This window comes from Xyrauchen texanus, chromosome 18 (assembly GCF_025860055.1).
Source record: "Xyrauchen texanus isolate HMW12.3.18 chromosome 18, RBS_HiC_50CHRs, whole genome shotgun sequence".
Taxonomy (NCBI): domain Eukaryota; kingdom Metazoa; phylum Chordata; class Actinopteri; order Cypriniformes; family Catostomidae; genus Xyrauchen; species Xyrauchen texanus.
Window position 1 is genome coordinate 18,944,359 of NC_068293.1, and position 24,375 is coordinate 18,968,733.

A 24,375-nucleotide genomic window follows, 5' to 3' on the forward strand; every position below is an offset into this window, starting at 1 on the left:
TATAAAAAAAACTTGGCATGAAAAATAAACAGATTAATCAGAAAATATTAACTTAAGTTATCAAAACTGTGAAACCCAAATAAAACGTCTTTATAAAGTAAAAAAAGAAAAACTAGTTAAAATAGAGGTAGGCACAAACAAATAAAATTTTCTCCAAAATACTACAGCGTGGACACATTCCCAAAACATGTGAGGGGCAGATTCATCTACAACATTACAGAAGGGGCAAAGTGGATCTATTTCAGGGAGCATATTTCTTAAATAAAGATTGACTGGGTAAAAACGGTGTAACAGTTTAACCTTGATGTTAATTAAATATTTGCGAGGTAAAGACCATACGACCTGCTCAGGGCCGGACTGGGACACAATTTCAGGCTGGGAAATCCTACACCCATCCAGGCCATCCTATGCACCCAAATTAAATTTAGAAACACGGACAACCTTGTCCCCCCCCCCCCCCCCCCCAAATTACATTTATTTCACAGTATGACCATAACATAAAAACATAAACAACCAACCTAGAAGTAAAGCAGTCCTAATATCAAATGGGTCTGCACATAACGTCCTGTGCACTGCAATTACAACTGCAATAAATAATGTTATGAGATTGATGTTTTAAATAAATGTTTGAATATTAAAAAAATGCAATACTTAAACATTAAACTAAACCGCCAATAGGTGGCGGCAAGTGACCGTCTTAATTAGTGAGTCATTCATACAAAAGATTCGTTCAAAACGCTGAATCATTCAGTAACAAAACACTGCTGTAGCTTTCCTTTGGAACTATTTTAGTCGGTGAAATAGAACAAAAACAGTTAATATGGTTTGTGTCTAAAATGTAAGTAACTTAATAATAAATATTAACTACGCTACTTGTTTATTGAACAATAAATTCAATGTAACATTTTCAATCGTGATAATATTCAGCAAAATAGCTCCCTTAGTTGTGTTATGTTAAACTAAATCATATGTTATAAATAAAAAAAACAACAATTAGAATTTTTACCTCAGTACATTTTTTCTGTGAGTTTTCTGTGTGCACTCATTTGTTTTGATTTCTCCACGAATGTAACGTTAGACGGGTGCTGCTCGCATTTTCTGTTTAACCGTTTGTCTGAGGCGTAAAGTCAAGCCTTGCCAGTCAAGACTAACAGATTCATGATTTTATTTTTTTTATTGTTATTAATATTAATAATACTTTTATTGAATGACGAATTCAAAAATTATCACTGGTAAAAGTAGTAATATAAAATATTAATAATAAAAAAATAATAAAAATAAATTTAAAAAAACCGCTGGCTGGCAGCAGGCCAACTTAGTTGCCAGGCAAGCGGGAATTGTCCCGGTGCTCCCGATGGCCAGTCCGGGCCTGGACCTGCTTCAGACATGCTTGTGTAGCGTCTCGGGTGTGTTGCGTCATAAAAGTAAATTGTTTACGTCACTGTGTCAAGTTAAATATAGTTTAATACTCAATCTTTAAACACATCTTGAGATCCCTTGGTTCGCACGTTTATGTTGGTAAAGAGTTGGTGTTTTGTTCACTGTAATAAACTGTGTTGCTCACACAGCTGAAATTTCACTTACTGCCCTCTGGAGTAAACGGGTGGAATTACAAGCTTGAATCTCTTAGGAAAGCATTGCGATTAAATGCTTAAATTTTTTTTAAAGCGCTAATTTTGTAAAATTAATTATATATATATATATATATATATATATATATATATCCTTTTTTTCACAAAACTCAAACGTGTACTAAAAGTTTACCTTGTGAAATAAACATTATGCAATTACCACCCAAGGAAAGCAGGCGGTAAACAACATTTTATTTAAAAGAGATGCTTTTATACATTGTCTGTAAATCATGGCATGAGTAATTCATCTATTAATGATCAAGTGATGGAGAAGAGTGTGATAACCTGGCATATATCCACATGTGCAGTGTAGTGAAGCATACTTTCGGCAGATGGTTCAGGTTTATGGATTACAGTAGAGGAGTAACGTGGTACAGTCCCACCAATGTGAGCCAGATTGCCATTGTTTGCTGCATTCTTTGCAATATAGTGCTCTGAACTGTCCTGCAAATCATTTCACTGTCCAAGTACCGTGATTTTTTTGGCCGCGATTGTGCTGCTGCCTGATCTGCATAATATTTTTAGTGAATGGGGTGCTAAACCAGCTCAAACAAAGAAATAAAACAATTTTACCAGGCGGAATTCATTCTTGGTGAATTCCTTCCTTTTGTATGGATTCTCCTTTTGCCAGATGTTCAGCAAACACATGAACTTTGTTCCAAAACTTACTAGTGATCTGAATCGCTGTCCACGGTCTACTTTCTGAGGCAGCAAAATAAAATTACAACACACAAATATTAGGTGAAACGGTGGATTCTGAAACATTCTTTATTCATATGTCTCTACAATGTAAAAACAAAATTTGATTTATATTTTAAGTCCGCATTTCAGCTTCAGAGTCTGTCCACCGTCGTGTATGGAAATTGTCACTAAATCCTGCTTTATCGATGAAAGATACATTTGATGCTGCTTTAGATTTTGGTCAAAACGCGTCGTCTTGGTGGCTGTTTCAACAGAATGTGTTCTTGTGCAAAACAAATCTAGCCAAAAAGCAGCGAATATAACAGAATGCAGGTGTCTCGAAGCAGTTGAAGTTTTTTTTTTTTTTACTTGACACCGTCTAAAATTCATCAATGGCAAAAGATTTATGTCTAGCGTATGTTTTTACATTGAAAAACAATTTAAAAACAGCACAGATGGATGCAGAAATAACTGTAAGTAGCAATACAAGTGAAATGGAGGATCCCAAAAATCTGAGCTATTCTCTCTGTGCAGCGTTAATACAGGCAGATGATTTTCATTAAAACAAAAACCTCTCTGTGGGGGTTTATTACTATATAAATGTGAATGACAACAGTATGACAGCTAATCTCCATCTCCTCAATGATCATTGAGCTTTAATAGAGATAAGATGTGAAGTTTCTTTCTTTATATATGCATTAATTAGTAATTATGTGTAGTGAAAACACTGTGTTTTGCCCAACTCTTAATTACTGAGAAAAATGTGTGTTTAATTAGTGCCCTGCGTCTAAAGGATAAACCTGTTCAACCCACTCTGAGCGTGCACACAATTCACAACAAAATTCCAGTTGAGTGTTTTTACAAAGGGGTAGAATGTAACTAAGGTGCACTGGAGATCTATTTTCTAAATGAAAACTCAGCATGAGTGATAGGCCATTAAAGGAGAGCATTATTCCCCTCCCACAATGCATCCACCCTTACCTCTCTCTCTCTCTCTCTCTCTCTCTCTCTCTCTCTCTCTCACACACACACAATTTTGCCAAAGCAACAAAACACACAAAATAAGAATTCAAAATAAATGTGCCAGTAATGTTGATAAAACAAAGTGTACAATACACTATAATACAGTACAATAACAGTAATAATGTTGTTATTGCATAACAATACAATAACATTAAAAATACTATATTGTTCTGTTGTACAGGCAACTCTTGAAAATGGTGATCAAAGCAGTGATTGTTCTCTGAGGATGCACAGCTGAAAATAAAATGAATTTTGAAAATAAACATTTGATCATCTGATAAACTAGAAAAATCTGGAATCGAGGAGTTTATCAGTGTATTTCTCTAAATATGTTACTTGAATGTGTTAGTGAATACCTTATTCAGAAAGGATAGAATGATGTCAAAGCAAATTCTTAATAGAAAAATCATCAAATCAACAAGTATATAACAAGTAATTAAGTAAAGGGATATAGTGATTTATTTTTTTTAATAAACATTTTTAAAAGAACTGTGCAGTGGTTGGACTGTAAAGCCAATATGACTAAAGTGTGAACGTTATTAATTTAATTAATAATGTGCATGGTGTGATCTCAAATTCATATCAGGTGGCTACGTTTATTGTGCACGTCTCAGAAATCGGACCTTGTCAAGAGTAATATTAAGATAAATCCTATAACCTACACATTTCCCACAGTTTGAAAGGTCTTTTTTAATGCATTTTATTTATTTATTTGGTCACATGATTAAAGAGTGCATCATTAGACTAATTTCACAATCCTTCAGGGCTGCACAATGTATCCAAAATACCATACAAATCGTGATTTGTGATTATTAAACCGCAAAAGGCTGATTGATTGAAATTAATAACCTGCTTGATCTGTGTGTTCTTCAGAGTGAACAGGTAATCCACAGTTCTGCATGCAAAAAAGAAAGTAATAATTTCTTACAGTAATAATAATACAATTAATTATGTTAAGAATTATACAAGGCAAATTTTCAAAATGGAAACTATAGACCATTTCAAGAATGTAATCAAAAACAAAGGAATTAGAAAGGTCCAAACTTATTTCTGGATACTTTCAACAAAGTCTCTTTTTCAAGGTAAGTCAGTCCACTCAGTGGCTGTCTTTGAAACGCTCTTGGGCGGTCTGGGCAGCTGTTTCTATGTAAACAAGTGTCATGAAAGTGCAGCTCCTATTTACTTGAATGGGGAAAGACAAAAATCTCCAAAACGGTTGGTCAAGAGTATGATAAAAGAACATATTTCAAATGAGCAGAAAAATCTGGCAAAACTGTGGGTGTGGCGTCAGGCCTCGGAAGTATTTATTTAAAATGTCTGAAGCTAAGGGGAATCTGGGGCCTTCGGTGTGGAAAGGGCTATGTGAAGGAAGAGTTGTGAAGACAAGGGAAGGTCCAGGTGATTGTAGGCTGGGTCCTGCGATGCGTTCCCTTCCTTGGTCCAAGGCACGTGGGGCAGCAGCTTCACTCGAGCGGCCCGGCTTCCCTGGGCTTCGGCACTTGAGGGAAATAGCGGGCTGGCATCCTGGCCCATCTGCCCTGGCGCTTGTTCCAATCCCTGGCATAGCATCTAAATCGTGGGAAAATGGGGAATAGTCATTGTGGCAATGATGCTCAACAAGAGGGACGTGTCATTCTGTCACAACTGGTATAATAAACTTTGTCTTTAACTCAGATTATGCAAAAAAATAAAATAAAAACGCAATTTTTGTAGTTTTGTATAGCTAATGTGGCTGCACATTCTCGAGTTGATTGACAGGCAATTTCTGTATCTAAAAGGTGATTGGCTATTTTACCTGTAAGGCAGAATTTTCTTTCCACATCCATTGACCGTTGGCTACCGTTGGGAGTTCCAATATTTCCCATTCATTTTAATAGAAGTGGCCCACCTCTGCTAAATTGTCTCTGTTTTGACAAGCAGGAAATGTTCATGGAACAATGACGTTACTAACAAACAGTCCTTGAATGGCCTATTAATCAAATAGTTACATTTTAAAAATGTGTTTTTCTTTACGTCCTGCTTAAGCCATGGGCACATCTGATTATATGAATACAGATGCAGATCATTGTGCCATTGCAACAGATACTGATAATGGCTTCGCTGCACACCCCTACTTTTATTACATTGAAGGAGAAAGTGTTTTACTTTTTTATTAGGTCCGGAGAACATTCCAATTCACTTTGATTTTCAGTTTCCCAATGGTTCAAAAAAAAAATAAAAAAGATTTTAGCTTTTATGATTTGTTGATTCAGTTATTTATATATTTATTTTCAAAACCACTGGTTTTTGTTTACTCTCTGGCTTTGTTCTATCTCACCCTTCCTCTTCGATATCAGCTCTAGGGTCACTTAAATCCAAATCTATTGAGTCATTCTCTGTTCATGACCTGTCTGCTCACTGACAGTGAAGACTCTTTGCAGAGCTTTCCTGTCTGGAGCTCTTATTCTTACACACATCAGCCCTTTTTTTTATTCAAAGACTTTGGGAGCATTTATTTGAGAGTTGGAGACCATTAGGGAGTTGTTTTTGATTGGCACTGGTGAAAAACAAGGCATCTGATGACTGCCAACAATGCGGAAATAGGCCGTGTAATAAAGGCCCACAGGCATTATAGAAGTCTGACTGGGATTTTTAGGAGTTTATGAGTCTGAAACGTCTCTGCTCTGGTCTGGTCTGATTAATCATCTTAATCACTAACAGTGTTTTTTTTTCTTTTGTAATGAATTCTAGCTCCCTTCTTTCTGTTCCATTTACACTTAACTCTACTGGGTATGTCTCTCTCTCTCTCTATTTATTTATTATCTTGTCCCTGTGTTACTTGTTCCCCTCTCTCTCTGTTGCTTTCACCTTGTTAAACTTGCTGGTATGATCTTAACATTCTGCTAGTCAGTTAATATTTCCCCTATTAAATTTTACATTTTTGCACATTTACGTTTGGCTTTATATTTTTACAAAGGCTGAGCTTACATAATTGTCATGTTTATGTTACACATTTTAAGTATAATTAATAATCCAAATACTATTTTAAAAAAGGACATCTGGTTGAATGAATACAAAGTTTCATTTCAACTCAGGCTGCACGTGCTTCTCTCTCTCTCTCTCGCTAGACAAGCAAACTCTGCAATGTAGCTATGAAATCACTTCGCTGGTGGTGCGGCTTGAAAGTCGCTATGGATGTTTTTACAGTCTTTATATCTGTGCGTGCTTGTACGTTATTTTCCCACCAAGCTGGCTTTTTTAAGTGCAGGATTGTCACCTCAGGTGAGTCAAGTCCCATCTTTCACAAGACGGTGTTGACATTAATTTTGCTCATCAAAAATGTATGCTTTTTAGTAGCCTAGAAAATGGCAGTTTTTAGCCAAGGTATGCCATTTTTTTACCCTGCTGATTAAGAAGTCTATTTTCAAAGATGCGCCGACTGCTTAACTGAATAAACTATCTTTTGTTCTATGTGCACGTCATGTTAAGAACAATTCATTAGGTTATTGTACATTTCTCACAGTCCTATTTTTTTCTATCCTATAGTTATTTTTTTACATTGTAATTGTTATTGGTTAATGTTCTTAATCAAACAGCTGTCATATTAGATCAATGGCAAATGCACATCATGAAAAACATTTTCACCACATTTTTCTCTCATAGATTTAGCTTACCTGTGAATTATTTTAAATAATGTCCTGATTGTTTTTAGAACAGGTTATTAGGGTTGCTCTATTGGTCCTGCACTATTCATTAAATTGTTTTCGATAAATATGCCTGTATTTGCTAATGTTTATTCAGTGAATGTGCGTCATATTCTATATTTAATGTACGATGATCACCATAATGCAAGGCATGCATGTCGCAGATAAATGCCTCTTTTCAACAGAATTTAGAATCCGATTTGGAATGGATTCAATTAACTTTTTTGACACTTTTTTTTTTTAAGATTTCTTACTTTTTAGACTAGTCGACTCCACAAAGTTTTCATTTAAACATCAGTAAAATGAATCGTTCCACACGTCTCTTATATAAGGACTAATCAGAAAGCTTAAAACTTAGTAAAGCAGTGTCAAAACTTTATCAAAATAACACCAGAGTCTAGAACTGTTTGAAAACAATAGAAACAAATATCATTATAATATATCAACCATGATGGGACAAAATGTTTTTTTTCTGTACTGACCCACACACCCAAAACTTTACCCACACCCACCCACCCATAGCACAAACGTGCAAACAAACATTTATACATTAGGGATAGGGCTGGGTATCGAGTTTGATACATTTAGATGCACTGACCGATTTGCCTCTTAACAATGGAGTATCGAAAAATTTCATTCGGTACCAAATTTCGATGCCTAAGGGGTTAATCTCGTCAACGTCAGTGATAAGCATGTAACATGCTAGATGTGCCCAAATCTAAAAGTGCCAGTGTTTGGCTGTGTTTAGCCATCAAGGAAAAACACTAGTTATGCCGGTTACGCCCAGAGACGCTGCTCACATGTGAGGTTGTAGTGTGTATGCGTCTCAACCCCCATAGATGTAAAAGATGTGGAAAAGATCAAGTGTGGCTACATTTCACCAGGCTTGATGCCAACAGCATGCAATGCAATATTTGCGACAAGATAATTGATGCCAAGACCGGCAACATGACAAATCTGATGAAGCACTTGACAGTGTACGGAATAAACTTAAGAGCCGAAAGTTGCTCCGTCTTCGACTGAAAGAAGGCCGAGCCGGTGCAGTCATCCTCTCAGCGTCCTCCGGTCACAGAGCTTAATTCAATATGATAGCAATGACAAATGACTAAGGCAGAATTTTTTTTTTTTCCTTGTGGCTACTTTTAAAAAAGTTTAAAAATTCTGTATTCTATAAAACATTTTTTTTATTGAAATTGTATATACTGCATAATAATGATATGAGCTGTCAATGTTTGAAATAATGCGTTTCATTTTACAACTCTTTACACGAGTTTTAATTTGTATAACAAGTGCTAAAATGGTACTATCACATTAAGAGTTTATAATTCCATCCCTTGTATACGTACATTAATTGTCACAATATCATTATGCTGTAAAAACAGTGCGTGCCTGCGTGGTTCAAGCAAAACTTGACACTCACACATACAAACTTACATTAGTTGTCACAATATTATAAGCTTAATACAAAATCAAATGGAGAAAATGGGAATGTGTGTGTGGTTCAAGCAAAACCTGACCCACCCATATCTACCTACCAATCCACAATCAATTTGGGTCAATTTGTTTTTGTCAATTGTTTTGTCAATTTTAACATTGTTACACGATTTCCAACTGCACGAAAGGGTTCTTTTTATGTGAATAAAAATTAGGGTCTGAGGGATAGATGTACAGTCCGTTTATTAGTTCTTATATTTTAGATCATGTCTACAAAAAATCCTTTAATTTTTAAAGCAAAATCAATTCACCGTCCCTCAGCAGGGGGATTGACGATATAATCACAATATTTTTTTAAAGGCGATTTTTGATAAAATATTTTTGGCTGTTAATTTTGTCTCTGTTAATTTTCTGTTAAAAGGCTGTTAATTTTTAGTAATTTATTGTACTGTCCCGTACTCTTTGCACACGTTTGCATGTGCACTTTATATTGGTATGTTATTTAGTCTGTGTAGTCTCATGTGGTTTTGTGTTTGTCCTATGTTGTTTTATGTAGCACCATGGTCCTGGAGGTACGTTGTCTCATTTCACTGTGTACTGTACTAACTGTATATGGTTGAACGACAATAAAAACCACTTGACTTGACTTGACAAATCACCCAGCCCTAGAAGGCGCCCCAGACTTTGAGAAACCCTGTGCAAAGGCAAGCATCACCCATAAGTCAAAGTAAAACTGTGGCATGTAACCTGGCAGGCAGTAAAACTCCCATAGACCTAAAAACTATCCCTAGACATACCTAGGGACTGGAATATCATAGAGACTTGGGGGTGAACTCTTTTTGCTTGGGTCAGTAAGCAATCACCAAGCAATGCCCTAGCGACCACCCAGAACACCATACCAACTACAAAGCAATGCATTAAAAACACAATTTCTCTCTCTCTTTATTCCTCTCTTCTTTTCTCCCCTCTATTCTTTTGAATAATTCATAACATTGTCTCCATTTTGCCACCACCAGGCTGACACCTCATATTCATTAGCATAAAATACATCTTTAAAGAGACACTGAGACAATGTTAAGGGATCTGTCATAAAGTGCCTCTGCCTTCTGCTTCGTTGCTGCCTCACTGATTTCTTTAGCTCTCGGTCTGTTTATGAACCAGCGATTTTGAGCTGTCACTTGCTTGTTCACACATCTCTTGTGTAAAACCATCCCCTCCACATCTGTTCTCCACCCCCAATCTCCTATAAAGACCTATAATAGGTTTTGGCAGCTCATCTCCTGAACTGTTGCACTCTCCCAGCAGGCAGAACGGCTTACAAGCCTTTGCAACCATGAGCTGTGACAGTGCTAATGGCTCCTCCCTCACTCTGTGATATATATACAGCTAGTATACAGTATACATTCCCTTACCTCCTGCATGTTCATTTCATGACCAGTGAGTGCCTTTTGTTAACATCGTTAATTTACTGTTTGTTTAGTGACCTACAGGATTCCCGTGGTTATGGAAGACCTAGAAATCCCAGGGAATTTAAAAATTGTTTTTCTAGGCCTGGAGAAGTCATGGAAATATCTATATTAAATCTATATTTCTCTAGCGTGATGATTACAGATCGGTCTGAATCTACATTATTAAATAATACATATACATTTATCACAAAGGCCTGTAAAGTTCATGGAATAATCATGGAAATTAATTGGTAAAAAAGGGTGGAAACCCTGGACCTAGAAATTGTGCAGAACCTTAAATGTTTTTGAATGAGCACTACAGCGGAGTACATGTGATAACCATCAAGACACAGTTCCAAGGTAGTTCTCCTTTTTTATATGCCTTGCTTCTGTCAATGTCTTCAACATTTCTGTCTTAATTTCTGCTGCTCCGTCAACGCAGATTGTTTACATGGTCTGTTTTAGGTACCTATTATGAGCCATTACCAACACAAATGACTCCCCGCCTTTCAAACACACACTCACTCTGCAGCATCATTAGCTCACACATTGTCAAAGTAGAACACACACTCAATGGCTGTGTTTATAAGTGATTGTGTGTGTTCTGGTGTGTGCCCACGCTGAATGAACATGAGCAAAAACATGCTCACTTCAGTGCATTTTTATTGTAATGAGGGTCAATGTCAAGCCTGAATACACTTTTATAGCGGCATTCAGGCACATTAAAAGACTGAGCTTTAAACGGAGAGTAAACAAAACTGAGCAGATAGAATAATTAATAAGAATTATAGCTGGCCTTTATTTGCTCCAGCTGAAGTGATAACAATATTAAGAGTTTAAAACTATGAGTCAAATTAGGCTAGTTTAAAAACTTGAAAGGATTTATTAACCTCAGACTAGACTACGCCAAATTATTATTATATGTCAGTAAAGGGGCATGAAGTATTTTCTTCCACTAGCCCACCTTAACAGATATGAAGCAATAAAGCAGAATCTGATAAAAGCTTAAATCTCTTCAATGTTAGTGTTTGACTTTACCAGTCATGACCACAGCAAGAAATGAGCTACAGTAGATTTTGTTAGTCATTTGGTTTTTCTCACCCACTGAGATCTAACAAATCAAAAAAACGTGTTCCTCATAACTGTATATTAAAGGTGATCCCAGTAATTTTTCCTTTTAAATAAAGTTTTACCCTTAAGTGAATAGATCTTTAAATAAATAAATAAATTATATATATATATATATATATATATATATATATATATATATATATATATATATATATATGGAGAGAGAGAGAGAGATAGATAGATCTAGATATATATAATTATATTGTGCATCTGGAAAGTATTCACAGCGCTTCAATTTTTCAACATTTTGTGATGTTACAGCCTTATTCCAAAATTGATTAAATTCATTATTTTCCTCAAAATTCTACAAACAACACCCCATAATGACAACATGAAAGAAGTTTGTTTGAAATCTTTGAAAATGTATTAAAAATAAAAAACAAAACAAAACAAATCACATGTACAGAAGTATTCACAGCATTTGCTCAATACTTTGTTGAAGCACATTTGGCACCAATTACAGCCTCAAGTCTTTTTGAGTATGATGCTAAAAGCTTGGCACACCCATTTTTGGGCAGTTTCTCCCATTCTTCTTTGCAGGACCTCTCAAGCTCCATCAGGTTGGATGGGGCGTGTCTGTGCACAGCCATTTTCAGATCTCTCCAGAGATGTTCAAGTCTGGGCTCTGGCTGGGCCACTCAAGGACATTCACAGAGTTGTCCCTTAGCCACTCCTTTGTTATCTTGGCTGTGTGCTAAGGATCATTGTCCTGTTGGAAGATGAACCTTCGCCCCGGTCTGAGGTCCAAAGCGCTCCGGAGTAGGTTTTCATCAAGGATGTCTCTGTACATTGCTGCATTCATCTTTCCCTCAATCCTGACTAGTCTCCCAGTTCCTGCCACTGAAAAACATCCCCACAGCATGATGCTGCCACCACCATGCTTCGCTGTATGGATGGTTTTGGCCAGGTGATGAGCGGTGCCTCATTTCCCCCAGACATGCCGCTTGCCATTCAGGCCAAAGAGTTAAATCTTTGTTTCATCAGACCAGAGAATTTTGTTTCTCATAGTCTGAGAGTCCTTCAGGTGCCTTTTGGCAAACTCCAGGCCGGCTGTCATGTACCTTTTACTGAGAAGTGGCTTCCGTCTGGCCACTCTACCATACAGGCCTGATTGGTGGAGTGCTGCAGAGATGGTTGTTCTTCTGGAAGGTTCTCCTCTCTCCACAGAGAAATGCTGGAGCTCTGTCAGAGTGACCATCGGGTTCTTGGTCACCTCACTGGCTAAGGCCCTTCTCCCCAGATCGCCCAGTTTGGCCGGGTGGCCAGCTGTAGTAAGAGTCCTGGTGGTTCCAAACTTCTTCCATTTACAGATGATGGAGGCCACTGTGCTCATTGGGAATTTCAATGCTGCAGAAATGTTTCTGTACCCTTCCCCAGATCTGTGCCTCGATCCTGTCTCAGAGGTCTACAGACAATTCCTTGGACCCCATGGCTTGGTTTGTGCTCAGACATGCACTCGTAACTGTGGGACCTTATATAGACAGGTGTGTGCTTTTCCAAATCATGTCCAATCAACTTAGTTTACCACAGGTGGACCCCAATCAATCAAGGCAATTTGTCAATTGGTCTATGTAAGGTACTGAAATGCAACCAAGGTCATTTACCATTCCAAATAAAGGACATAGATATTCCATCAAATTGTTTAAAATAATGAAGAGGAACTTCTATAGGGAGAGACTGTAGAAGATTATTTAATTTGGGGATATAATTCATTTTTATAACATTGACCTTCCCTGCCTTAGATAAACGTAGTGAAGCCCACCTATCCAAACCACACGAGAAACTTTTCATTAATGGGTCAAAATTAACTAAATCTCTCAAATTTGATGCAAATAAAATGCCTAAATACTAAATGCCTTGATTGGGCCATTGCAAGGCACCAGATTGGAAAGCTGTGGCAATTCAATATGCTTTCAGTGCAAGAGCTTCCGGTTTAGACCAATTAATTGTATGGTCTGTATGCTGAAAATTTGGAGAGGTAATAATTTTATGGAGGCTAGGCATAGATCTACTGGAGTCGGAGACGAATAATAAAATATAATCTATGTACAGTAGAAGTTTATGCACCAAACATACTGCTACAACAACAGGAAAAGCATCCTCTTTTCTTATTGTGGCTGCTAATGTTTCCAGGGCAAGATGGAACAATAAAGGGTAGAGAGGACAGCCTTTCCAGGTTCCCTTACCTAGAGAAAATTTATCTGAATCTAAACCATTAGTTTACACTGCTGCTAAAGGTTGTTTATAAAGTAACATAATCCACCCAATAAAAGTGTTCCGTAAATTTCCAAAATCTTAAAAAGATAGTCCCATTCCACCTTATCAAACGCCTGCTCGCCATCAAGTAAGATGGCAGCAATCGGGGTCTGATATTTATAAAATGTCTAATTTTATCAGATGAACTACGAACACGAATAAACCCAACCCAACTTGATCTATATGTATAATAGATGTAATTACTCTGCTTAATCGTTAAGCCCAAATTTTTGACTATATTTTTACATCTAACTGGATCAGCTGCCACTATTGACTGGACCTCCGCCGTCCTTATCCTGCGAGGCATCTGACACGTGGGAACGTGTTTTTTTTTTTTAATGTCCCCACAAGCTGCTGTTTTTCGACATCCTGCCATTCCAGCACAGTTAGCAAACAAAACTATTACAGTTCTCATAGGTTAATATTGCTTAAAAGGATAATTGTAGAAAAGTTATGCGGGGCTCGCTCCTAAGTGACCAACCTTCACATAGCGTCTCATGACTCCCATATTACTTGCTTTGATTAAGATAAACAATACTCATAATTGCAATGAATTAATACATTTTACACTTATAGTACTTTTCTGACACTGCACTCAAAGCCTTTTATATCGATATCAATCCACCACCAGTTATCATCATATATTAATATGATTATTGAAGTGTTTTATCTACTTAAAATGTTTGTATTGTACTAAACTTATCAATTTAAGATGTGAAACTTCTTATGGCTGATTTGAGTTCAATGGAAGACTTTATTATTTTATATTATATTGTACAGACACAGTTGATAATACAAGTAAAATCGAAATACTACAATATTGCATTGATGCATTGCACACAATAACACTGTAAACTAAAAACCTTTCTTTCTATTCTTTGTGATTTCTTATATTTTTGTGTATTTTTCTATCTAAATTGTTTTAGATCTTCAAACGAGATATAACATAAAACAAAGGCAACTTGAGTAAACACAAATTACAGTTCTAAAATATATATATATTTTTTTTATTGAAGCAAAAAAGGTTTTCCAACACCTGAATCACCAATGTGAAAAACGAAGTGCACCTTAGTTAGTTGTGCCACCTTTAGCAGCAACAACTGCAACCAAATGCTTCCAATAACTGGAGATCAGTCTTTCACAATGCTGTAGTTGAATTTTTTCCCATTCTTCTTTGCAGAACTGATTTGGTTCAGCCACATTTTAGGGTTTTCAAGCATGAACTAGGCCACTACACAACTTAAATTTAGCTTCTTTTGAGCTATTCAGAGTTGGACTTACTCCTATGCTTTGGATCATTGTCTTGCTGCATAATTCGGTTGCAATTGAGCTTCAACTCGCAGACTTATTACCCGACGTTCTCCTTTAGTATTTTCTAGTAGAGAGCAGAATTCATGTTTTCGTCAATTATTGCAAGTTGTCCTGGCCCTGAAGCAGTAAAGCATCTCCACACCATCACACTACCACAACCATGCTTGACCGTAGTTATGATGTTCTTTTTGCGGAATTCTTTGTTTTGATTTACACCAGATGTAACGGGACCCGTCTTCCAACAGTTCCACTTTGGACTCATCAGTCCACAGAACATTTTCCCAAAAGGTTTGAGGATCATCAAGGTGTGTTTGAGCAAAATTCAGATGAGCCTTAATGTTCTTCTGGGTTAGCAGTGGTTTTTGTCTCGCCACTCTTTCATGGATGCCATTTTTTGCCCAGTGTCTTTCTGACTTTATTGATGCTAGAGAGGCCTGCAGTTCCTTGGATGTTGTCCTTGGCTTTTTTGTGACTTCTTGGATGTGTCGTCACTCTGCTTTTGGAGGAATTTTGGAAGGTCGGCCATTTCTGAGAAGGTTCACTACTGTGCCAAGTTTTCTCCATTTGGAGATACTGGCTCTCACTGTGGTTCTTTGGATTCCTAGATCCTATGAAATAGCTTTGTAACCCATCCCAGTCTGATGTATTTCAGTCACCTTTTTCCTCATCATTTCTGGACTTTCTTTTGACCTTGGCATAGTGTGCTACAGGTTAAGACCTTTTAGCCAACTTCATGCTGCTGAAAAAGTTATATTTAGGTGTTTATTTGATTGAACAGGCCTGGGTGTGTCTAGTCCAGCTGAACTCCATTATGAATGCAGTTTCATAGATTTGGGGATTTAGTAACTAAGGGGGCAAATTTGTTTTCACACAGGCCCAGTTGGTATTGGAATACTTTTTTGCTTTAATAAATAACATAATTTAAAAACTGTATTTTGTGTTTACTCTGATTGCCTTTTTCATGTTAGATTTTGTATGAGATATACACAATAATTGAAGAAATCAGGATGGGGGCAGATAATTTTTCATAGCACTGTAAAATGAGGATTTGATAATGATGGGGATGAAATAAACTAATAAACATAAAAAATAATGTGCATAATAAAAATTACTATAAGTTTAATAATTTGTTTAGCAGGTGAAGTTATAATAGATAGATGGTTACACACTTAACAAATGAATGTGTATTACTGCTATGAAATTTGTAAATTTTAAACAACTTGAGATTATTATACATTATAAACAGACAGAAAATGTGCTAAAATACAGAAGGGACCTCCTCCTGCATACAAAATGGAGGTTGAACGGATGGCTCACTGGTGCAATCATAACAACCTTGAGCTCAACACGCTCAAAACAGTAGAGATGATTGTGGACTTTACGAGGAACACCCCAACATTGACCTGCTCACCATTCTAAACAGCACTGTGGCAGCAGTGGAGTCATCCAGGTTCCTGGACACTACCATCTCATATGACCTGAAGTGGGAGACCCACATTAACTCCATTGTAAAAAGACTTAGCAGAGGTTGTACTTCCTTCGCCAGTTGAGGAAGTTCAACCTACCAGAGGTGCTGCTAATCCAGTTCTACTCAGCATTCATCGAGTCTGTCCTCTGCACTTTAATAAATGTCTGGTTTGGTTCAGCTATGAAATCAGACATCAGAAGACCACAGAGGACAGTTCGGACTGCTGAGAGGATTATTTGTTGCCCCCCTGCCCTCCCTTCAAGAACTGTACACTTCAAGATAAAAAAAGGGCTGATAAAATCACTCTAAAACCAACTCACCCAGCCCACTACCAATTTGAACTGTTGCCTTCTGGCCAACGCTACAGAGCACTGAGCACCAAAACCGCCAGGCACAAGAACAGTTTTTTTCACCTCAGGCTGTTCTCATGAACAGTTAAAAACTATACTATAATTACATGCAATACACAGCCTAATCAATTATATTATTTAACATATCCTACCTCTTATGCATTACATTCCCTTGCCTTGTAAATAACAGATTTGTATTTGTACATACTAAATATATATTTTTTGTCTTGTGTATTTCTGTATATATTTATATTTATATTTGTGTTTTATTTTTATTCTATTTCTGTATTATCACTGTCTTCTTGTTGTATTGTTTGTGCACTCAAAGCTTCTGTCACAAAGAAAAATCATTGTATTTGGAAGCATACTTGGCAATAAAGCTCATTCTGATTCTGAAAGGACATTAAGTGATAGCTTGTGCATTTCTGCGACTGGGGCAAAGAAATGAGAAAACAGCGGCACACACTCTTAGGGAACATGGAAACTACAGCATTGTTATAAAATACTCAGAAGTCATGAATATTAGTACATGTTACAGTATCTTCACCAGACAATGTGATGCATCGCGATCGGTTAACACACGAGTATTGTTCGAATCATACGAGCCTGACAAGCAATATAAGCTTCAACAACCCTACCAGACAAAATATACAAACATTATAGCAAGTAGAGAACTTGGCTAAACAGTTAACAGATAAACAGACATCAGGACAATGCTATCCTGAACCGTGTGACTGACTAAACTGAACAGCATAATTCCCTAGCCAGAACATGCCAGAACTTTTTTTCTGTGTTTACAGACATGATGTGAGGATGAACAACATAAGCCTGCAGTTTCGTTCCAAATATGACCCGACTGCTCAAAATACAAATAATTTTTTTTAGGCTTACCATAGTGAATTCTTGTAAGGTAAAGCGTTTTGTTCATTTTTAACCAAAGAATCTTACGTAGTGACGCCCTCCCCCCCTCATTGTGGCCTCCATGTCTTGCAATTTGATAATAATCACAAGTATCAGATGAACTTGCTCAAACTCTGACATTTTCCATAGAATGTCAACTTATGTTGTGTACCAGTCAACCTGCAGTTATGTAGTATTGTTCAGGAAGATGATTAAGTTTCTGTGAATCAAACCTCATTTAACCTTGTGTCTTTCTTTGACCCTGCAGATCACACCTCTGTGGGTGGCTTAGGCGATAGTTTCTATGAATATCTGTTGAAGGCCTGGCTCATGTCCGACAAAACTGACACAGAAGCGCGCAAGACCTACGACGATGCCATCGAGGTGAGGAATGTTGGTTGCCATGACAACGTGTGTTTTGTGCTGTGCGAGTGTTTCTCTGTTCACTCTTTCATCCCCCTCTCTTTGTTCTCCTCCAGGCTATCGAGCGCCACCTCATCCGTAAGTCCAACGGCGGTCTTACTTTCATCGGGGAGTGGAAAAATGGCCACTTGGAGCGTAAAATGGGTCACCTGACTTGTTTTGCTGGGGGCATGTTTGCCCTGGGGGCTGATGGGTCACCGGATGATAAGGCTGGACACTATTTGCAGCTTGGAGCAGAAATCGCCCACACCTGCCATGAAAGCTATGATCGCACCGGTTAGTAAATAAGAAAGGGCAAGAGATAGACGAAGGGTGTAAGAGAGGCATGAGGTCTTTGGGCCTTGTGACAATTGAATCATATAACATTTGGAGCAGGGTGTGTTGCCATGGTAACACTAGAGGTTATTTTAAGAGTGTGCCATTTCTTTTCACACAATTTGACGTTGATTGATCGCAGCTCAGCCACAGCGAGCTTAGTTTCGCATCTATAGTACTATCAGGTTCAGTTTATCATATGGAATGTATAAAGCACTCACAACAAATACGGTACACTTTGGAGTCCCATAACAGTTTTAAAGCATTAAAGACACATTCCAATTTTTTTTATCTGACAATGATTATATATGTTGGATTAATTTGTATCTAAATAAAATAAAACCAGCATGAAAAGTAGCTAGTTTCAAATGCATCAAATGTCTGTGTTCCCATCCTCCCATCAAACCAACTGTATTGATGAAATCATCATTTTTATTAGATCTTTTAAATTCATATTCACTTGTTTGTAGGAAAATAATACTTTTCATTATGAACTTATTTTAATAATTAATAGTAGTGTCCCGCCTTTTGCATGCAATCCTGTAGCTGCATGATTTTTCCCTATTACTAAAAATGTTTATTTAATTTTTTTTATGACTCCCAAGAATTAACGTCTTTGGGATCCTTTCTGTTGTTGTTTTAACTGCATTCAGCAAGCTCATAAAGTATGACAAAAAATTATCAAATAAATATTTTTCATAAATATAAATTTCTACATTGTTGAAAGAAATTATTTAATTTGTATTTTTATGTTTACAGTACATGCTTTTTTTCTTTTTTGCAGTGCTTAAGCTCGGTCCAGAGGCCTTTAAGTTTGACAGCGGTTTGGAGGCAGTTGCTGTGAGACAGAATGAAAAGTACTACATCCTCAGACCAGAGGTCATTGAGACTTACTGGTACATGTGGAGGTTCACCCATGACCCCAAGTACAGGCAATGGGGCTGGGAGGCAGCACAGGTCAGGCATTCTCTTCACCTCTCTTTCATACGTACATCTGAATGGCAAACTTGATTTTTACTTTTACATAGAAAATGCGAGTGGTGCTTGCCCATGCAAAAGGCAGCGCTACATTTCTAAGGTGGGTGGTTGTAACACCATTTTTATGCAGTTGCCAATGTGCTCTGAGTGTTTTTAACCTGTTGCTATGTGGTTGCTAGGGTGTTTTGGTTGGTTGCTAGTAAGGATGGGCAGGATGATCGACTAGTCATCCAGCAACTGACTAGTAAATTAGTGAGGTTGACTAGTTTAGATGTTGATTAGATTTTTTGTTTTTTTTATTAGTTGTAGTATTTGTTTTTGCAGTGCACCTTTTGAAGAGGGATTTTGCATGCTGACAGACAGTGTTGGGGAAGCTACTTTGAAACTGTAGTTTGACAAGCAACAAGCTACTCATAATTTTAAGTAGTTAAGCCACAGTCAAGCTACTGTTTTGAAAAAGTAGTTAGCTACACTACAAGTTACTATCAAAAAATGAAGCAATCATTTTTTATGTTACTATCAAACCAATAATATTAATAACAAAATGTACATATGACATTTATTAATGAATGTATTAAATACATTTAATGTGTTTAATTAAATATATTGAATACATTTAATGAATAGTAACATTTACAGTAAATTATGGCCATAAATAAAATACAACAGTATAAAATAAAAACAAAAAAGATCAGACGCAATAAAAAAAAAAATATCATTTTTATATACACTTCACACTTTTCAGTCCTGCTGTGGCCAGGTGTTGCCTACTTCCTTAAAGATCAGATTTTTATGACAAACTGTCCTTGGGCTGACTTTTTTTTTTATTTTTTATTTTTTACATAATATTTAGTGTGGATAATATGTGAATAAAGACGCAGGGCTTGTTTCTCGCCTCACCTGGGTTCATGCTCGTTGTATTTTCTGATTTTTTTGCCATTGACATGCAAGTACCAGCTTTACAGGTCACGTAAAGAGGTTGCTCTACAAATATTTGTTCGCTTTGTTCAGGTCCAATAAAAGTGGACAAGATGGTCATCCTAGATTGTTGCATAATTAAACATGCCATAAATGATTTATTTTGCTAAAAATTTTATTTATTTTACATGAAAATAAGTTAATTAAATGCTAAGAAATTGAGAAATCAAATAGTTCTGCATGATATTAATTATTATAATAATATATACTGTATATTTATTAATAATATAATAATAATTCACTCGCTGATGTCCTGAGCCCATGCTACAGACAGTAGCTCATGAAGAATCCCATGTCTTTGAGTTTGCACCATTTGATCCTCTGACGTGACTGATGTGAAGTCTGGCTGGCACATGCTGCAGTTGGTCGTCATCACTCAGCGACACAGTGGGAGTTGGACATCAGGCAGCACCGGAGATGGATCTGGCAGGCTCTGGTAACCTCGGGATATAATCCCAAGGTTTAAACAGGGAAAGAAATAGAACAAAAATTAGCATAGATGCAATTAACTTTAAAGCAGGGTTTAAGAATAAGATAAGTGTTTTCATTTCCGGCAAACCTAACTAAAGCAGCATAATGAATTGAGTAGGTGTATGCCTGGCTGAAGTCTTTAGTCTAGATCAGGGGTTGGCAACATATGGCATGGGTGCCAGTATTGGCACATGGAGGGGTAATCACTGGCATGCCAGCAACGGCGAGAGTAGACTATTTTATTTATATGAAATTCTGCACCTGCATTCCAGTTTGCATCTTGATGTGTCTTTTCATCAGCTGAATGGGAGGCTAAACGAAGTTAAAATATGACGAGACTGCAGTACCCAACTGACTCGTGCAGCGCTTTCAAGCCATTCGCGCTTCGGTTAATCTTGCAAAGTTAAAACACACCCGCTTTCCTTTGGTCAGGCTGCACTGATGACTGACACCCTACATTCCATGTTTCATTTGTTTTCAGAACAACACGTCATGTAATTAGGAAATGTGTGGACATCGGCACAGCCATTATTTTTTTTTATTATTCCATGTCAAAAAGGTTGGCTACCCCTGGTCTAGACTTAAACAAGTGAGTGTGTCTGAGTTCTGAACACTGTAAGGAAGACTATTCCATAGTTTAGAGGAGCCAAATATGAAAATGATCCCCATTCTTTTGTGGATTTTTATATTCTTGGTATTAACAGGCCAGAGTTTTGCAATCGTAGTGAGCATGATTGATTAAAGCATGATAGACGGTCACTTAAGTACTTTGGAGCTAGAACATTCAAAGTTTAAGTAATTACAGAATTTTTAAATGAATACAAAACTCAACAGGTAGCCAATGTAATGCAGAAAACATTGGGCTAATATGATCATATTTCTTGGTTCTAGTGGCTCTAGCTGTTGCATTTCGAAACAACTGAAGTTTATTTATTAAACCTGCAGGACATCCACCTAGTAATGCATTACTATAGTCTTGTCTTGAGGTCATGAACGCATGAGTTTGTTTTTCAGTATCAGCAACAGAGAGCATGTGTCGTAACTTTGCAATATTTCTGAGGTGGAAGAATGCAGTTCTACAAATATTGTTTTTTCAAAATTTATATTATCAAATATAACACCTACAATTAGTTGACATTATAGTACATCCATCAAGAGTCAGATTATATTTTAGCATCTTATTTTTTGTGAAAACTATTTCCATGGTTCCTGATAATGTCTCCCTGGGGGAACATATATAGTGAGAAAAGCAAGAGTCCTAAAACTGATCCCTTTGACACTCCATACATAAATTTAATTTGATCTGAAAATTCCTAATTTACACAAAGTGGTAGCAGTCAGTAATATGACCTAAACAAAGCTAATGCCTGTCCACAAATGCCAACATAATTCTCTAGCCTATCCAAGAGAATGTCATTATCTACAGAATGGTGTTGAAGGCAGTACTAAGATCTAGGAGCACAAGAAGAAAAATGCAGCCACAATCAGATAATAAGAGCAAGTCATTTGTAATTCTGATAAGCGCAGTCTCTGTACTGTGATGGGGCCTAAATCCTGAATTAAATTCTTCATATATACCATATCTCTGTAAAAATAAACATAGTTGGGAGGACACTACCTTTTCTAGTATTTTTTACATAAATGGGAGATTTGAATGCAATATACTGTATAATTAGCCAATTCTCCTGGATTAAGCTGAGGTTTCTTGATAAGCAGTTTGATAACTGCCAGTTTAAAGTTCCTTGGGACATGCCCCAAGGATAATGAGGATTTAAAAATATTAATAATGGTTCTGAGATTACAGGATATATATCTTTTAGGAATTTAGTTTTTATTGAGTCTAACATAAATGTTGCTGATTTTGATGTTTTTGTTAACTCCTGACCTATAACAGCAAAGTATTGAAGTTACTTGTAGGGAATAATTTCAGTCTTCTGGGGTGCTGTGGCAAACGGATGCGTAATTCCAATTTTGTTTCTGATTTCTATTTTATCAGTAAAGAAATTCATAAAGTTATTACTACTGTGCTGTGATGGAATATCTGGTTCAATAGAAGTTTTATTCCTAACCAATTTAGCCACAGTACTGAATAAACACCTAGGATTGTTGTGATTTATTTTCTATGAGTTTGCTCAAATATGCAGACGTGGCTGGTTTAGAGTCCGTAGTTAGAGACACATCATTCCATGCACATCGAAATACCTCTAGTTTTGTATTCTTCCACTTCCACTCCATTTTCCAAGCTGCTCACTTGAGAGCATGATTGTGATCATTGTACCATGGTGCAGGATTTTTCTCTTTAACATTCTTTAATCGAAGGGGCGGCACAGTCTAGAAGACTGTATCCATATTTTCTGTGACAACATTAAGTTCTCCTGACTTTTTGGCTTGATGAGTATTTGAGACAAATCTGGAAAATTATTAGTGAAGCTGTCTTTAGTAGTTGAAAGTATAGTTCTACCTGAACTATAACATTGCGTAGACTGAGTGACCATTGCTCATATTTCATATTTTGACTAACCCCTACAAACTTGAGAATATCGCAAAATACTAATCCCAGTGCATCATTTTCGTTATCTATGTGGAAGTTTGTCACCGACAATTAAGAGTCGACGAACACGAGCAAGTGTAAAACCATAAATTCCAAGCATTGTTGTCTCAAAGAGATGTTGTTAGTAATGTATTTCATTCATAATTACCATGAAAGTAAAACAATCATTTAAATATTAAAGTTGTTAAAAGGTTTAAAATACACTCCTATGTTTTTTTTTATTTATGCCATTTATCTGTTATAATAACACTGTACGTTTGAATATCTTCAATGAAAATGAACGATAGTGTAATTTGTACAGCGATGGTGCTGATTAATAACAGCTGTGCTGCTCGTTAACGTGTCACAGGTGATTGAATCATAAGTGTCCCAATGTTCAATGTATAACACCCTTGCCAATTCCCGATATACTAATTCATGACATGGGAAGCTAGGGAGCTGATTGTGATGCACCTATTTGTAAAAACTTTTTTAGGCTATGTATAAAATACATCAATAAACATGTCCCGCCAAAAGATTTGTAGTGCACGCGAGGTCTTAATAATTAGGTTACCTGTGGGGACCTGGGTAGCTCAGCGATTATTGATGCTGACTACCACCCCTGGAGTCACTGGTTCGAATCCAGGGCATGCTGAGTGACTCCAGCCAGGTCTCCTAAGCAAACAAATTGGCCCGGTTGCTAGGGAGGGTAGAGTCACATGGGGTAACCACCTCATGGTCGCTATAATGTGTGGTTCTCGCTCTCGGTGGAGCGCTTGGAGAGTTGTGCGTGGATGCCGCAGAGAATGTGCTGCGTCTCCGGGGTAACACGCTCAACAAGGCACATGATATGATGCGCGGACTGACGTCTTAGACATATGGATTGAGGGGAGTCACTATACCAACACAAGGACTTTGGGAATTTGGCATTCCAAATTGGGGAGAAAGTAATATATAATAATAATAATAATAATAATTACGTTACCTCAGTTTAAACTAGAGGAAAAATGGACCCTGTTTTTGGAGTATCTCTGCTTCTAGCTGTCTACTATCTTATGTATGATGATGAATGTAAATCGGCTATAAAATGGCTAAAGCGCTTGTGTAGCATTTGAACATGTTCTTGCTGATAACCTGTCAGAGAATCAGGAGAGTTGGCTCACAGATCCCGGATGAGCCGTCTGATACATGGATGTTCGGTTGTTAGAGAGCAATACCTGCCTGCTGGATGGAGCCATTGACCAATCAGAATAGAGTATTCCAGAGAGCTGTGTAATAATAAACTTTAAAAGGCTACAATTTCATTTAATAAACATACCGTGTGCACTGTGGGCTTTAAAGTGAAAAGATTGTGCAGAATTTGA

General features: G+C 37.1%; 1 protein-coding gene across 1 annotated transcript in view; it reads left to right on the top strand.

The window, feature by feature from the left end:
• The window catches only part of man1a2 (mannosidase, alpha, class 1A, member 2), a 136,497-nt gene that overhangs the window by 102,080 nt on the left and 10,042 nt on the right, over positions 1 to 24,375 (top strand). The window contains exons 10-12 of the mRNA XM_052148391.1: positions 17,585 to 17,700; positions 17,796 to 18,015; positions 18,839 to 19,011. Coding sequence (XP_052004351.1) covers positions 17,585 to 17,700; positions 17,796 to 18,015; positions 18,839 to 19,011 — 509 coding nt within the window. The remainder of the gene's footprint in view (positions 1 to 17,584; positions 17,701 to 17,795; positions 18,016 to 18,838; positions 19,012 to 24,375) is intronic.